We start from the raw sequence: 12,629 nt of genomic DNA, 5'->3' as shown, positions 1-12,629 counted from the left end.
GTAAGAATCCTCCAGGGTCGTAGAGCGAAGCCACAAGTCTTCACTACCGTAAAGAAAAACTTTGGAATGTACATTGGCAACAGAATCGGACTAGAGAGCTAGGGTGTGGCTGGCTTTGGAGGCAGTTGAGATTGCTGTGGCTAGTGAGCGCCAGTGCGGTTTGTGTTGTGAGGAATGAGTTGTGAATTTTTTATATCTATGTGTGTTAATTTGTGCGTGATTTTATAAGGTGGTTTTTGTTAGCCTTTTGAGCTTGTGATATGTTCAGAATTTTACCTTATTAAAGATTTAAAAAAAAACCAAGTGGTCTTGTGTTCCAGTTGTGTGCGACATGTGCATGGATACTTGAACGTATTGATTCAGCAGAATTGTTCATCGAGGGTATCAAGTTAACTTTACTAATGTCATGCCTCAAAAAACATAATTTTTCAAGAGGGCAATTTTAAAAATTGAAAATAGGATGTCATGTAGTAAAACTATACTTTTAGCCACTGATTGAATTTTTTCTAACGCATAAGGTATCTTTCAAGAAAATCTGGTGATTCTTCTCTGTTTCATAAAGAAGATGTGTAAAACGTGCATGTTTTTAAAAGTTGTGTTTTATTTATGACGTTCTTGCACTAAATTTCAAAGATACTACTTGAACTATCTTAAAATATGTCATTATTGTTACTAATTGCCCTCCTTACAATCTATATATATAATTCTCTTACGTGCCGGCAAATGAAGGGGTGAATTTCTAAACCTCTGTTGGCAACACTTCGCCGATAAATCATGTAAACAAACTTCTACGTTGTTTTGAAATCTTGAATCACAGAATACTCAACGAACTTTTTTTTTTTTTGAGATGAGTTTGAGTCGGGCTGTGGCCCATTTCAACCTTAATCAGCAAAGAAAAGCTCAAAGAAGGCAGGAAACCGTTCTTGAATCCAATTTAAGACGAGCCATTTCCAGAGTTGTATTCTCTGATTCGCTGCCGATAATTTTTAGCGGCTGGGGAATTTTCAGTCAGCAGTTCCTTCAACAGATCAGGTGCGTCACACAATGCCGGTAACCGCACCTTTCCGTCATGGCAACATTTAGTATATTTATTTGCAGTATTACGCTCTTTCTGCCAATAAAGAGCACCACAAAATTCGCATTCTTCACACATTGCTCCACAATCATGTTCATCGGCAATGTTGTTTTGAACGCGTAGGCGCTTTGAGCATCGTCTATTCTCTGCTTCAGTACGACAGTTCAGTTCAAAATGAATAACCGAGAAAGAATTTACTTTATTCCTTTTATTCTCAGCTGAAAGGTTTCGCCAAATTTGTTTAGGGTTATAGTAGTTTTAGTATTGTGCAAGCAAAGTAGCCTTGGCGAGTTTTCGCGTTTTTAGTTAAACCATTTTTTGTTCGTGACGTGGCAAGGATTCAGAATAACAACAAGAAGGACAAACGTTTGAGAAAATATGTTTGGTGCTCTCTGAGCCTGTTTTTAGTCATGGCCAGCTCTATGTGGCATTATCAAGAACAAGATCTTTTGAAGCAGTGTCAGTTGTGGCTCCCAAACGGGACATTTTTAATTGTGTATATGAGGAAGTTTTCTCAGATTAGAATATATAAGAGTGTAAATATGTAAATATATATAAGAGTGTAAATAATGTAAATACATCCCTCGGGGGAGCCTGTAACCCCTAGAGGGCGCGTCCCCAGGTGGCGGATAGGGGAATGCCTTCATTGGTTTTCCAATGGGTGGTAGAAGGGAAATAAAATACCTTCCGCGGACCAACAGGCAGAAGTGCAATCTCTCCAAAGCAATGACAGACACTTTTGTATCTATAATGGTAAAGTTGTGCACATTGCCAAGGCAGTCATCTTACATACAGCAAAGTTAAACTGTCGAAAATCTGGCTAAAGCAGACAAATTAACATTATGAACGTAATTTTCATATTGGTTAAATGGATGGTGACCTAAATGCAATTACCAACTTTAACTTTTACGGAAAATTTTAGCTAGGCTAATGTATTGGCATACAGCGAGCGAGCGAAGCGAGCATGGATCGCGAAGCGATCCACAGGGAACTGCGTAAGCAGTTCCGGGGGTTGGCGAGCGATAGCGAGCAGGGGGCGATAGCCCCCTAGTATGGACATAAATGCAAATAGTGCATTCTTGACTTAAAAAAAAATGCTCTTTTTTTGTGTGCAATACTGTTTTTGGAATAAATAATATCATTTTTCACAAAACGACGCAGATGTTTCATGCCTAATGGATCAAGCACAACCCAAGATGAGACACTTTTGAAAAGAACATTCCGAAAATACTTGAAAAATGCAAATACGACACTTTTGCTCACTCTCTAATGGCAAAATATTAAGTTATAGACATGCTGGTCTTGCAGAGAATTGCTACTCATTCAAAGCAGTTCAAAAACAGGACATTCTTCAAAACCACTAATTTTTGAGATATGACGTTTTTGAAAGGAGTGAGTGATTTGTAACCTGTCCAAAATGTTGCTGCTGAGAAACATGTGTGAGAGATTTCTGAGCCAAAAGAAATGTTACACCAAACTTGTTGCTTCAAAAGTCATTGAAGAAGTGGAAAGGGGGGGGGGGGGGCTTTTCAGGGCAACATTTTGAAACATATGTATGCTAAGAATCAGAAGAACTTTTGAATGGTTAAAAGATAGCCACTAATGGCTCAATAAAAATTTTAAACTGCAGAGCCATGGAATGATTTGGTATGGGGACGATGAGTGCTGTATATGCCCGCAAATAGGAATGTAGTATGTAATATGTTCTTAAAAATTAAACAACTCATCTTTATCATACACCACTTTCATTCAAATATAAGTCTTCTATGAAAAATTACAACAACAAGATTAAATCCTTTCCACAGAAAAGAACAAACATTGGAATCTGATACTTATATGCTATACAAAAAAATCTCCTTTATGTTCAAGCTAAAAACCTTATAAATGTTAACATCCTCACGTCTTCTTATATACATTTTCATTTTGTGAACATAGGCAAAACGTTGGATTGCCTCAATATTCACAACTTTCATTCAACATAGGAATTCATGGAAGGATCAACATTAGTCAACATCAACAAATTATTATTATTTTGATAAGACAAGGGTATAATCCATATTTATTTTCTTCTTTAAAAGTCATTTCATAATGAAAAAAATTTCAATTCTGAATATCAGAAAGTGAAAAGTTGCACAACTGTGATAACCTAAATAGTCTGGTCAATTCAAAAAATAATAATAAGAAGATTTTAAAATATTGCATGCCATTTCTCCCAGGTTCTTTTTCCGAACTGTATCACAATGTTGAGAGAAAAGTGAAGATCTTTCTGGAAAGAAAGTACATCGTATGTGTCTTTGCAGAATGAAAAAGATCACATACCTTTTTCCATATTACAGATCTTTGATTCTAGTTTGAGAAAAAGATTTCTCTTTTTTTTACGGTTCCAATAGATATGCGATAGCATTTTAACAGTAAAGTTATCACTCTGTAACTCACTACAAAAATATCTTCTGTACAAAACATTAAAGAATAAAACAGCATTTTTGATGCAATGCTCTCATGACAGTAGGAAAGTCTGGTGAAGCAATAAATTCCGAAGCATTTAGCAAAACATTTCATCTTAGCTTAAACGATTCTATACTCTTCAGCCATTTAATGCTTGCATTGCACACCATAAGTTAATCCATTTCCCAATCAACACCATAAAGTCACTAATGTCAGAGAATAAATAGTCAAAAATACTTGATGTATAAAATAAATCTATATGTAAATGAACTAAAGTTAAAGAATCACATCATGCAAATAAAACACAGCACGATGATTCCATTTTGCCTATTTAAAAAAAACAGCTGCCATAAGTGGAACAATTTTTTAGCAGCATCCAGAATGAATTAAAAATACTATAAAGATTAATGGGCAACATGGCAGATATGTTCGATAAGGAGAAGATTTTAACAATGATTTTTTTGTTTTACAGATGCCCAAAAGAATTAAATCCAAAAGATAAAACATTTTGTAAATGGCGCAGTATAGCCCTCAAGGACTCTTGCACCATAAAAATTAAATAAACTAACATTTTGTAAATGTAAACACTGTTGCATAATATTTGAGTCATTATAGAGGAAACATTGATCAAGATATGTTTTAAATATTGGGAATGGAAAAATATGAATCTTCATTACAACACCAGACCTTCCCTCAATTTAATGACATGTAAATGTCATTGCCGAGCATCCCGAGCTTCTTTAGTCCTTTTGATACGTGACTGCACGATAGTTAGGTGCCTCTGCAGGTATTCTTCCTGAGGTGCTAAAGAGACAGCCTTTATCAGGCACGCCTCTGCAACTTGGAGCAGACCCCTCTCCACATACACCACACATAGATTGTGAATGGCCTGCACGTTGCTGGGTTCCAGGGACAGAATCTTTTCATAGCACTGTGAAGAAACATTCATTTTGCAGATTAACGTCATTAACCAGTATTTTTACTTCCTTTTTACAAAAAAGGAAGTATTGTATTCGCGAAAAAAATTTCACTCAAAATTCGGCCTTAATTTCCATTTTGCTCACCCCCGAATTAATGTTGATTTTTTTTTCAACCCGACCACACGCGGATAAGTGCCTAAGAACGTATAAACACTCGAAATATCCATTTTGACATTCCTCGAGTTAATTACAACGACTTTTCTCGTGACGTCCGTATGTACATATGTATGTACGTACGTACGTATGTGCATATGTATGTCGCATAACTCAAGAACGGTATGTCCTAAAAAGTTGAAATTTGGTATGTAGACTCCTAGTGGGGTCTAATTGTGCACCTCCCTTTTAGGTTGCATTCGGGTGTTTCTAAAGGGGTCTTTTGCCCCTTTTTTGGGGGGGGGCGAAATCATTGTTAATTCCAATGTATACTCAAGTGGTGCTATAACTTGGCAGACACTAGTGGATATATCACCAGTCTTTTGGTCGCCAAGTTTTGTCGCCAACTTGGCGAAAAAGTTAGCGATTCTTTTTTTTTTATCTGGTGTCAATTTGGCAATTGGTGGTGATATTTAGAGAGTAAACTATTGAATCACATTAAAATTGCCAATAATGGGAAAATGACATTAAAATTAGAGTAAAAGGAAGTCATGTGATGCACACATTAGCTCATTTACTATACTGTTAGGTCTTAGAAGAAAAAGAAAATCTGATTTCTTTTTCCTTTCAAAATAGGAACTCGGATGAAAATTTCAGCTTTTCCTGATCTTTTGAGTTTTTCTACGCAGAAGTCTATTTTATGCACTATAAAACGACTTACTTTTCATCATGACTTATTGCAATTGTTATTTTTTGAAATCTTCAAATTTTATTACTTCTCTACTCTTCAAAATAAGCATCATTCATTCTAAGATTCATAGTGTCATCATATAAATTATCCGTAAGTGCTAAAGTCGGGTAATCCGCAGTTGGCAGATAAACTAGGATGCATGCAAGTTATTGACTTTGAAACTTTAATGACAATGCCCAAACTCACATAATAAAACAATATTAAACACAAAATATACAACCTTATTGGCATTATAATAACATAGTGATTTATTTCATTTTTTTTATTTTACTTCTAGTAATAGTGAAATCAATTTTCTTCATTTGGTGCCCCTGGCGAACTTCAGAAATTGCGCTCCCCCCAACCTTGTCCAAATGGAAGTCACAGGAGGTCACTGTGACCTCCCAAAAATTTCTTTTGGGGGAACATTTGACTAATTGATTCAACAAATTAGGAGACAATATCGCAACTTTAATATTCTTATTTTCTGTTTTTGAATTGTTTTCAATGCTGCCCAATTTTCCTTGGCAGTAGATGTTATGTCTCTATATGTGTGCATAATCAAATTTTATCATCCAGTAAAATTGGGATTTCAATCAGTCTATTCAAAAATCTCTCCTTCCCAAAAATTTTAGTTCTCCCCTCACCATTTCACATAAATTCAATAAAACCAATAATATTTTCAATTCGTTAATAAATAGTATAAATAATGTACATTTTTGAAGCAAATGAGAATTAAAAAATTTTCAGTTCTGTTTATAACAATGTATTTATCATTATTATTATTTTCTAAAAGGGGTAAACTTTTAACAGAATTTGTTTCAAACCATTCGGAAAATATACAATAAACATATTTACACACTTTCTATAAGAAAGAAAGAAACCTTAATTTTTTTTAAATAAAAATCAAAGCATTTAAAAAATAATATTATAATTAGGAAAGCAAAGAAAATACAAGAAACTTTGCTAATATGAAATTGACTTAAAAACACAATTATTTACAAACAGGCACAATAAAAGTACTACATATATTCACTAATTAAGGCCTCCCAATATTTTTTTCAACTAAGACTTTTATTATTTATTACAATGAAAATAAATACTTGGCCAAAGAAAAACTATACGTTTCAAACTATACTCGACACAACGTTGCTCCTTCCTTGAAAAAATGCAATCATCCAGCATACGACACTCTCCACCACCGCTCCCTGGTGTGCAAATTGTGTGTATAAGTCTTTAGCTAACTCAATGAATCGGAATAGAATTTCACACCACAGGTAAAAATCCCTCCCCCCTTTTTTTGAAAATTAAGGATTGTTTTATTTTCTCCTCTAGGTTTTTTTTTTCTTGCAAGATTTTTTTAAATTTTTATTTTTATTTATAAAAGCATTTCTCTGCTCATATGATCAATTTAAAATATATATATATATATATATATATATATATATATATATTATTATTATTATTATTTTTAAATCGGTCAAAATGCCGTCCCCCAGCTGCTGTGCCCCTGGCGGGTGCCACTGCTGCTAACCCCTTGTTACGATACTGTGAAAATCTGCTCTTTCCAATGGTGAATGTTATTAGTATATGTGCACATAGTTTCTTACCTTCATATTCAGGACTTTATGTGGAAAATGTGTCTTAAATTGGAATAAAAAAAGAACTATTCATTGAGTTTCTTTCAAACCAGTCTACTAACCTTCCCCATGCTTAAAGAAACAAGCGATGAAATTTTTAGCAAAATTGCCTGGATAGTTCTCTGGTTTTGCACTTTCACACAAGCAGATGCTTTTTGGAAACTTCATTTTATACTATGTAGAGATATAATCAAGAAATATATGGCAAATATTTCTCAAACATCACCAAGAAGAGTACTGAATTTCACCCTTTCTTATATTCAAAAATAACACTTCTGTGTGAAGCTTTAATGCATCTAACTCTTTACTATATCAAGGAAAATGGGAGTAATCAGGCATTGCTCTGATTTTTAACCTTTGTTGTCATCACCCCCCCCCCCCCCCTCCCCTCCTCTTTTTTTCGAGTTTAGTCCACTAGATTCAGACATTCTATTAGTTTGCAGGCATTCCAATTTAGTAACTAGTTATTAACTTAATATTAGAATACCAGTCTTTTCTAAGAATGCAGACAAAAATTTTGCTATTATTTTTTAATTGAAACTTTTGACATTTATAACAAAATATATAAGAAGCGCTACCAAAGCATCGATTCATGATTGATTATATATACTGGTTGATTGGTCAAACACTAAAACTTACTTTTTGTGCAGCATCTAAATCCTTCGAGTGGTTAATGTAGATGTCTCCCAGCAAGATCAGACCTTTCACATGGTCTGGGTGATACTGAAATTAAAAGTAAAAATAAGTGCTTATGACGAGTTTTGAAAAGGGAGGACAGAGCAAACATTTTATCTCATGAATGGAAGTACAGTATGGCTAGTTAATTGCAACTTGGAACAGAGTAAATAAAATTTTTGTTATAGCTGTAATATTCTTATGAACATTTAAATAGTAGGGAGTAAAGCAAGAAGGAGCAGTCAAGACGTAATACATACAAATTATTTCAAAATTTTAACTGCTGAGAATTGACCATTGTTGGCCAATAATTTGTATTTATCAAAAATGAAACGCATTTCTTACCTCCAGCAGCTGTTGAAGGAAGGGCAAAGCATCCAAAGGTCTACGGTCATCAGAGAGCAAGAGGGCCAGATTGAAGAGCGCACTTCGGAAGTTCGGCTTTAGCTGCAATGAAAACACTATGTTAGTTTCCAAGTCCTTTTTCTCACATAACAAAGAAAAAATTCTTATGTGGAAACCATTCATTTAGGGAGAGTTAGATACTTCTCTGGTAACCTTTGGTTTAAATTTATATTTCAGCAGCAGTTTTGGATAGAAACAAAGGGAAACATTAAAAGAATTACACTGTGATTGCACGATTTAATGAATGGAATTTTTTTTACAAATAAAATAACACTTTGAAAGATTTTTTTTTAGCTCTTTCAATCATGGCTGGGGAGTCACAGTCAGACTGATTTTGGGGTAAAGTAGTCGAAGGTTTAAAGTTCCAAGAGTCGGAATCAGCCATTTCCCCTCAAAGTCCGTAATTTTACCAGTGCTTGTAGAGTTGGAGTCAGAGTTGCACAGCTTTTGGGGTAAATGATTGGAGTCAAAGGATTTAAAATTTCGGGCGTCAGAGTCGGTCATTTTCCCTCTGACTCCGCAGGTCTGGTTTTAACACCACCCTACCGTTGTATCTCACCTGAATGGCCTTCTTGAACCAGTCTTCAGCATGCCTAATATCACCATCATCCATGGCAACCATTCCCAGATTAAAGTATATGCGTTCATTGACCTTACCCTTCCGAAGCAGTTTGTGCAACCTGAAAGAATCAAATCATCAGTATCTATCGGTGCCCTCTAGAACAAAAACAAAAACATCCCTCACCTCTCATAAGCAAGTTTTCTCTTCTGTTGATGACCACTCTCCTGTATCAAGATTGCAGAGTTCATCAGAGCTTGCTGGAGAAGAAAAATAAATTTAAGCATAAGTAAGGCAAGAAATATGTATCACATGACTGCTGAGCTACAAAGATGACTGGATCAATGATGCAGTGAGTCATTTCTATGGGCAAAACAGGATCTACGTGTAACAAATTGGAAATTTAACCTCAAAGCATAACATTTTCTATGGTAATTTAAAACAAATTGCGCTATCCACTAACCTATGAAAACATCTAAGACATTCTCTGTGGAAATATTAGAGATTCAAACCAGTTCAGTGTTTTTTTTTTTTTTTTTTAATTTTATGACTGATATTTTGAAACAATATCAATAGCATTCAACTTTAATGAAAACGTGCTAAAAAACAGAGTATCCAAAATGTTAAAAAGATTTTTTTTTTTGTTGCTTTGTTTGAAAATGTATTTTGTTGCTATTTCTGTATGCGAAAACACAAGCAATTTCAACCTACATAAAATAAAGTTTTTAGGACAGTTGCAGTATCCAGTAGGATGGAGAATTGAACACAATTTAAAAACATATGTTGTGAAAGAACTATTCAATTCAGAGCTATTTCAATGGTAAAATAATTTTGTATCTTGTACAAATCTTAAAGATGGCATTCTGAAGCGCATTTTGAGATGTAATTTCTTCAAAGAGAGAAATTACAAATTTTACATATTTTCTAAACTGATATTAAATCTCTCACAATTTAAAAGTTACTTTGGTATCAAACTTAAAAAGTGGTTACAAGTTAATTCTCAACAGCAAATATGCAGAAGTTGTGGGTGATCTGCATGCAAGCACAGCTAATACATGGCTATTCCCTTTTTAATAAGTTTTACATATTAAACAGAATTCAGAATAGCTTCAGACTATTTACATATGAATAGGAGTTCCAAAGAAGATAAAGCTTCTTCATTTTTTTGTCAGAAACTAGGCCCTGACTACACACATGAGTGTTTGGAAGGTAAAAGACATTTTTTTTTTTTAAACATGACAAAAATTAGATGAAAGTACTCACTTCATGCTCAGGATCTAATTCCAAGGCTTTATCGAAAAAAGCCAATGCCTCCTGGAGCTTGCTTTGCTCCAAGTGAACAACTCCTAGCTGAGGAGAGAGAAAAAAAGGTACATCCTGCATTTTAATTAATTCGTAAATAATTATATACAAAAAAAGTATAAAGAAGGAAATTTTACAAACATGAATCCTGTTGACCCCACATTTCAAAGAAAATACAAAGGCCTTCTTTATATTTTTATGCAGCCTTACAAGTCATTTACAATTTCAATATTTTCTTCAAGTAAATCTGCCATGTTTAGAAGTTTCCCAAGTTCCCATTCCAAACTAATACTTTTGAAGGTGTGGGAGCAATGATTGTTTGGCTCCAAATTGTATCAAAAATATTGAGAATTGTGTGAGGACTGAGTTAAGATGGACTTCCACTCATGTAGTGGAAAGGGGGAAAAACAGTAATTTACTTAATGTTGAACTTTTTATTTTACTGTACATTGTTGCCCATAAAAAGATAAAAATGCTTACATTATAGTAAATATCAGGGTTGTTCCGATCAAATTCAAGAGCTTTCTCATACACCTCTTGAGCTTCAACAGTACTGAAAATATAATAGAATATTCATTGAAATACAAGGATAAAACTCATTGATTATATAAAGATTATCACGATTTCACAAGCTCATAAACCAATAACTCAACTGTAGTTTAAAAAAAATATTTTTTGTTGCGAATGATAACATTTACCATTAATGCATGGAGGGAGGGAGGAAACAGTGTTTAAAAGGACATTCCATATTTGCAATAAAGATTCTTACACTTGTTTTGCAACTAATGTACACATTTTAATAGTTCAGAAACAAAGTTATAGAAAAAATAATTGTCTTTGATAAAGATTTGCACCACCAGTTTTCCAATCATAAATTTGGGCAGGGTTTAAAACTGAATCCTGAAAAAGACAGTCAAATAAATGATGCTTTTAAGTTTTCCTACCTAGTAATTTCAATCACACTGAGAGGATTAGAAATAACATTTCAAAAATTTAAGCAGTGCTTGATTCTTACTTAAGACAAAAACAAGTACACAATCAGGGAAAATGGTGTACCTTGATACAAATTTCAGAAAACAATTTCTAAAACTCTAATTACTTATCACATATTTTATCATAAGTTGTATCTTTTACTTCTATTGCTTTATTATTATATTTTTTTCAAATCAAAGTCAACAATTTTGAAAACAAGACAATTGATTTTTTAAAAATTATGTGAAGTGGCTCGAGGTACATCATAGCACAATGAGCCACCATCAAGAGCGCCCATATAGGGGGAAGGGGGGGGGGTTCCCCTATTGAAATGAGAACTTCCTTGCTTTTGGTACTTTTTTCTTTGAAAAAAAAAATGTATAAAAATTTTTTTTTTCCTGCCATTAATGAATAAGTTACTAAAAATGTCAACTTTAATATCTATAATCTGTACTGGAATCTCTTTCCATGGGGAAAATAGTTTGCTAAATCATGGGGAAAATTTTTGAGCCCCCCCTCCTTTTTAATTTTGCATATGGGCACCCTTTGCCACTATGTAGTATATCTTGAGCTATATCTGAAATTGGTTACATAGAAGATATAAAACGAACTTATAACAGTAAAATTCAGTTTTAATCAACTTGTTAGATACAGCTATCATTTCAAAACAAATTACGGTAAGCTTGCTAGTCTACTATAATGGCCTTCACCTTTGTGAAAAGTAAGACATGGGATTGTCTGCACAACTGAACAAAATAACAATCAGTTTAAAATGTTTTAAATTACTACTGAAACATTTTACAAAGCATTGAAGCAATGTGCCTACCACTTTTAGAAAACAACTGAAGTTGAACCACTTTTCTTCTCAATAGTGACTGTTAGAAAATTAGTTGTTGATGCATTGTATTTCTCAAATATAAAAAATTGTTCATGGTATTATCATAAACAGATGTTTGGAAGTTGAAGTCAAAGGAGAGGGCCCCCATATAGGGGGGAAAGGGGGGCCTCAGGCCCCCTTCAAAATGAGAATTTCCTTGCTTTTAGTGCTTTTTTCTTCGTAAAAATGTATAAAAAATTCTCTTTCAGCCATTAATGAATTAGTCATTAAAAATGTCAAATTTTAATATGTCTAATCTGCATTGAAATGTTTCCACGGGGAAAATATTTTGCTAAATCATGGGGAAATTTTTTGAGCCCCCCTTTAAAATTCTGCATATGGGTGCCCTTGGTCACAGGGGTTGAGGAGAGGTCTAGTACAAGAATGAACAGAGAAGTGGCAGTCCAGTGGTCCCCAATGAAATGCTACTAAATTATGCCCTCTGAAAGTAAGTTCAGTGATAATGAGTCATCACATCACAGTGCTATTTGACAAAAGACCATTTGACAAAAGTAACTGTTAGTGGTGGAATCAATGACAAACAATCAATACGTGATTAGCAACACGTCAGATGTTGTTAATGAAATATCAGAAATAGTGAAGGCTTTGGGAATACTATTAAACTTTTGATTCAAAGTACTGTAAACGCAATTATCATTGAAACAATTATCTCATTTTCAAAAACACATTGAAATATCCACAGGAACATGTTAAAGCACTGAAAAAAAATTCTTACCGATTGAGTTTTATCAGAATGTCTCCTCTATTGATATAGGCTTGGATGTAGTCTGCTCGCATCCCAATTGCTTGTCGATACAACTGAAAATGAAAGCAGAAACAATTTATACCAAAACCATGAAAACAAGCCTTGATTTC

General features: G+C 33.9%; 1 protein-coding gene across 1 annotated transcript in view; it reads right to left on the bottom strand.

The window, feature by feature from the left end:
• Nucleotides 1-4,235: 4,235 nt before the first annotated feature.
• The window catches only part of LOC129223014 (protein O-mannosyl-transferase Tmtc3-like), a 34,234-nt gene continuing 25,840 nt past the window's right edge, over nucleotides 4,236-12,629 (bottom strand). The window contains 8 exon segments of the mRNA XM_054857577.1: nucleotides 4,236-4,451; nucleotides 7,603-7,686; nucleotides 7,984-8,085; nucleotides 8,603-8,723; nucleotides 8,789-8,862; nucleotides 9,866-9,952; nucleotides 10,385-10,457; nucleotides 12,490-12,572. Of these exon segments, the coding sequence (XP_054713552.1) occupies nucleotides 4,236-4,451; nucleotides 7,603-7,686; nucleotides 7,984-8,085; nucleotides 8,603-8,723; nucleotides 8,789-8,862; nucleotides 9,866-9,952; nucleotides 10,385-10,457; nucleotides 12,490-12,572 (840 nt within the window).

This window comes from Uloborus diversus, chromosome 5, assembly GCF_026930045.1.
Source record: "Uloborus diversus isolate 005 chromosome 5, Udiv.v.3.1, whole genome shotgun sequence".
Lineage (NCBI taxonomy): Eukaryota > Metazoa > Arthropoda > Arachnida > Araneae > Uloboridae > Uloborus > Uloborus diversus.
The sequence above is the reverse complement of the archived record's forward strand: the minus strand, read 5'-3'. Positions and strand labels throughout refer to the sequence as shown.